Below are 3,981 nucleotides of genomic sequence, written 5' to 3'. Positions count from 1 at the left end.
ACTTGGCAAAAAAGCCTTAAAAAAAAAAAAAAAACTCAGACCATCAGCTGGTGTGGCAAGGACTTTTGCCACCAACTCATCTCACTGACCCTTGTAACTGCTTTGAAGTTAATTATCATTTCTGGGAACTGGGAGTGGCCCTGGCTGGCTTGGAACTCCATATGTAGACCAGGCTGGTCTCAAACTCACAGGGATCTACCTGCTGCTGCCTCCTAAGTGCTGGGATTAAAGGCTATACCACCATGTCAGGCTGGATTTTTTTTTTTTTTAAGACATAGTTTCTCTGTGTAGCCCTGGCTGTCCTGGAACTCACTCTGTAGACCAGGCTAGCCTCAAACTCCAAAATCCACCTGCCTCTGCCTCCTAAGTGCTGGGATTAAAGGCAACTTGGTGACTAAGCCAGACAATTCCTAGAACCCACATGACAACCAGACACATGAACCATGACATGCATGCGCGTACACGTATGCACAGACACTCTAAATAAGTAAATGTGATGCAATTTAGAATGCTTTCTCTAATTGCCTCCTTTATCAGGGAGGTGGTTTTGATACCATACTCTGTATAAAAATATGTATTAGGAGCTGCACAGTAGTGTCATAACATAAATCTAGAAAAAAAATGAAAAAGAGAAAGGGTCATGATGATATCCAATACTCTGTGTTGATTTAAAAGAACTTAAAGGAAAGAGTAAGAATTCTGAAGGATCACAGTGAGACCATGGCAGCAGGTGTGAGGGGTGGGGTAGGGTGGGTTCATTGACTGACATTGACTGACAGAACCATCTTGGAAGGCTTGGCTTCTGTGGGAAAACCACAGGTTCTGGTGAGCAATCTCAGACACCTAATTGAAGAGAGACAGGGAAGTGAGTGCCCCTGGGCTCTCACTTTCAGTACTAAAGAACCCGGTGACTGTCCCCTGCAGGGTACAGGACAGTGGTCACAATGTGGACTCCGATATAACGAGTGGCCCTGACAGCCAATCTTTCCTTCTGCAGGGAACACTCAGGACAAAACATATGCTCTCTGTGTGTGCTAGCATCTTCACTAGGCCCAGTCAGAATCCTCCCTGGGGGTGAGAAAATGGACAGGGGGGGAGAGTTGGAGCTGAAGGGAAGGTGGGAGCTGTGGAGGCCAGCATGAAGGGATGCCTCAGCCCCATGTCCTTTCAGGTGGAGAAGTCAGTCTGTTGCCTGACACATAAGCCATTGTCTGGGCAGCCATGGAGCACTGCTGGGTCTTCTGGGGGCTTGTCTTGTGGCTGATGGCTCCCTGCCTGGATCTGATACATGAATTGGCACCTCAGCATGAATGGACATATATGGTACCACAGCAGTGTAACTGGTTGTGCTTCAAATTTGGGGAGCATGGCTGCCCTTCAAAAACCCCCAACTGCTCCACCTGCCACCACACAGCCGGAGAAGCATGTTATAAGAAGACCATGGGAGACTGGAGGACTAAAGCTCTCTGGTGGCTGGTCAGTGGTTAGCACCCGGCCCTGTGCTATTGGCTTCACTCCCCAGGCCCAATCCATCTCCCACCCTCTGGCCCAAACCCTTTCTCTTGGCTGTTGTGTGCCTCTCTCCTTCCCAACTTTGGCCCCTGGTCTCTCCTCCTGCTCCCCAGAACTGATGGCTGGTGCCAGAACCCCCTCCTTGTTTTTGTGCTGTTACCAGGGCATAAACTCAGTGAGTGAGCATGGGACAGTGTGGAAGAAGCCATCAGAAGTGACTCCCAGTTCCTTCCTGCACCATTTTGATTTCCACTGTGTGTCCTGTGCCGTGCTGGGGAATTCTGGCCTCAGCAATATCAACCAGTTATTCTACATGGCTTTCAGGTGTGTACTGGGAAGGTAGTAGGGGCCAGGCTGGTCTTGTCCCAGGTTCAGTCAGTTTCCACCTTTGTCCCCAGGATGAATCAGGCCTCCAGCCACAGCTCAGAGGCAGAGATGAGGAGCCAGACCACAGGACCCTTCCTCTGTCCCCGGAACGCCAGTCACCAGGGTTCCTGGGGGCAGCACTGGTTACAGCAGCTTGCTGATCTGGTTCCCCAAGTGACACGGTAATGGAGTTGTGCTAGACATTCTCAGTGTGGGGGTACAGGAGTTTTCCCTGGGGAGATGGGAGTGATGCTGGGGAGTCTGGGCTGTCTTGCGGAGGGCACCTGAGGGATTTTCTCAGGTCACAGGAGCTTTCTAGAATTTCACCATCTCCAATTCTTCTGTAGATTTTGGAAGATGGTCTGATGCCCTAGAGGCACAAGATAGTAAAGACAGGTAAGGAGGTTGTGGCTCTGATCTGCTCTGGGCAAGGACTCAGGCTAGCCCAGGTACTACTATAGCACAGGCAACTAACTGGATAACCAGGGTAAATGGCCAGTACTGGAATTCAGAGTCTGGTCTGCATGGTCAGCACAGATTCATTGTATACTTGATGTCTTCAACACAGAGGCCAAAGTTGTGTGCCTATACTCACTCCTCCCTGCCTTCCTCCATCCTATTCTGCCCTTTATGTTTAAAAAGCTTATTTTATTTTATGGGTATGAGTATTTTGTCTGCATGTATGCATGTGCATCAATTTCATGTCTGATGCTCTCAGAGGTTAGAAGATGGGCTGGATTCCTTGAATATGGAGTTAACAGATGGTTCTGAGTCATCATGTGGATGTAGAGAACCAAACAGATTCTCTGCAAGAGCAACAAAAGTTCCTAACCAATGAGCATCTTTCTAGCTCTTATGCAGTTCCCCAGCACTCTAGCTCTCTAGTCACCTTTTGTCCCCCTGACCCGCCTCTTTGTTTTGAGACAAATGTTTCTCTGTGTGGGCCTGGCTGTCCTGGAACTCACTCTTTAGACCAGGTTGGGTCTGAACTCACAGAAATCCTCTTTTGTGAGATTAAAGGCATGCGCTACCACCACATGGCTGGCTACCTTTTACCTTTTCGCAGGACCTTCCCTGTCTGGAATTCCCTTCCCCAGGCATAGCAGGGATCAGTTAGTTGATGCTCTTTTTTTGGGGTGGGGGGCGTCGAGACAGGTTTCCCTGTGTAGCCCTGGCTATCCTGGAACTCACTCTGTAGACCAGGCTGGCCTGGAACTCAGAAATCCGCCTGCCTCTGCCTCCCAAGTGCTGGGATTAAAGGCATTCGCCACCACTGCCTGGCTAGTTGATGCTCTTTCTGAGGTATGGGGGAAGTCTATGAGGGTGTTTATCACATTGAGTTGAGTCTGTCTTCCCCAGGGAAGTGAGGCTCCATTCATTTGTTCTCTTCCAGCTCTAGAGACAGCCTATCACTAGATGATGAATTAGGGAACTTGGGTTAAAGGACAGGATTCAGCCTGCTGACACGAACATCCTTGCTCATATGCTAGGCCACCCTCTCTGGATTTGGATCAGAACAGCAAAGAAAGAAGTTCTATTACTGACAGGATGATAATCAGACCAAAGCTCCCCAGAAGGATCTGTCTACATGGACTGGAAAAGCAGAAATGGAAGCTGCTTGTCAGCTAAGATGGCCAGACAAGGCCACTATTCACAAGTGACAATGAGCTGAATCCTGGATTTTTAGTGTCACAACAGCCACGTAACTGTGAAGACATTCATGGGTAAAGATAGAACGGTGTGACATCAGTCTGGTTCTGAATAAAATCTTGGTCTGGTACTCTCTGCAAACATAGTATCTGGGGAGGAAGGATCTCAGGGACAATCTCTCTTCCATCCATCTTTCTACCTATTCATTTATCTAGCCATTTACCTAGTTATCATCTATTTGTTTTTCTTGGGCAGAAGTTTACAATGCAGCTCCAGGCTGACCTTGAACTCACGATGCTCCTATTTGTTTCAGCCTTCTGAGGACTGGCATTACACTGCCTTGCCCAGTGTTATATAGCATTTTCTTGCAGGACAGAAACCTTTCATTTTGGAGGAAAGCTCCTTAAGACCTAGGATGTTCTAAAGGGAGGCAAAAATTCCATCCTACAGGGA

The 3,981-nt window shown here is 48.4% G+C and overlaps 1 protein-coding gene across 9 annotated transcripts in view; it reads left to right on the top strand.

The window, feature by feature from the left end:
• Window positions 1–3,659, top strand: part of CUNH20orf173 (chromosome unknown C20orf173 homolog) — a 10,923-nt gene extending 7,264 nt beyond the window's left edge. For 4 of the 9 annotated variants that reach the window (XM_031372456.1, XM_031372454.1, XM_031372458.1 and 1 more), the window contains exons 2-7: window positions 998–1,074; window positions 1,172–1,476; window positions 1,676–1,836; window positions 1,911–2,060; window positions 2,226–2,274; window positions 3,369–3,659. In XM_031372456.1, coding sequence (XP_031228316.1) covers window positions 1,222–1,476; window positions 1,676–1,836; window positions 1,911–2,060; window positions 2,226–2,244 — 585 coding nt within the window. In that variant the 5' untranslated portion in view covers window positions 998–1,074; window positions 1,172–1,221 and the 3' untranslated portion in view covers window positions 2,245–2,274; window positions 3,369–3,659. Of the gene's footprint in view, window positions 1–997; window positions 1,075–1,171; window positions 1,477–1,675; window positions 1,837–1,910; window positions 2,061–2,225; window positions 2,275–3,271 lie in introns of all 9 variants that reach the window. The other 5 variants (XM_031372461.1, XM_031372459.1, XM_031372462.1 and 2 more) reach the window with 2 other exon arrangements.
• Window positions 3,660–3,981: the final 322 nt, after the last annotated feature.

Source organism: Mastomys coucha, unplaced genomic scaffold (genome assembly GCF_008632895.1).
Source record: "Mastomys coucha isolate ucsf_1 unplaced genomic scaffold, UCSF_Mcou_1 pScaffold15, whole genome shotgun sequence".
Taxonomy (NCBI): Eukaryota; Metazoa; Chordata; class Mammalia; order Rodentia; family Muridae; genus Mastomys; species Mastomys coucha.
This window is presented reverse-complemented; position numbering and strand designations above follow the sequence as displayed.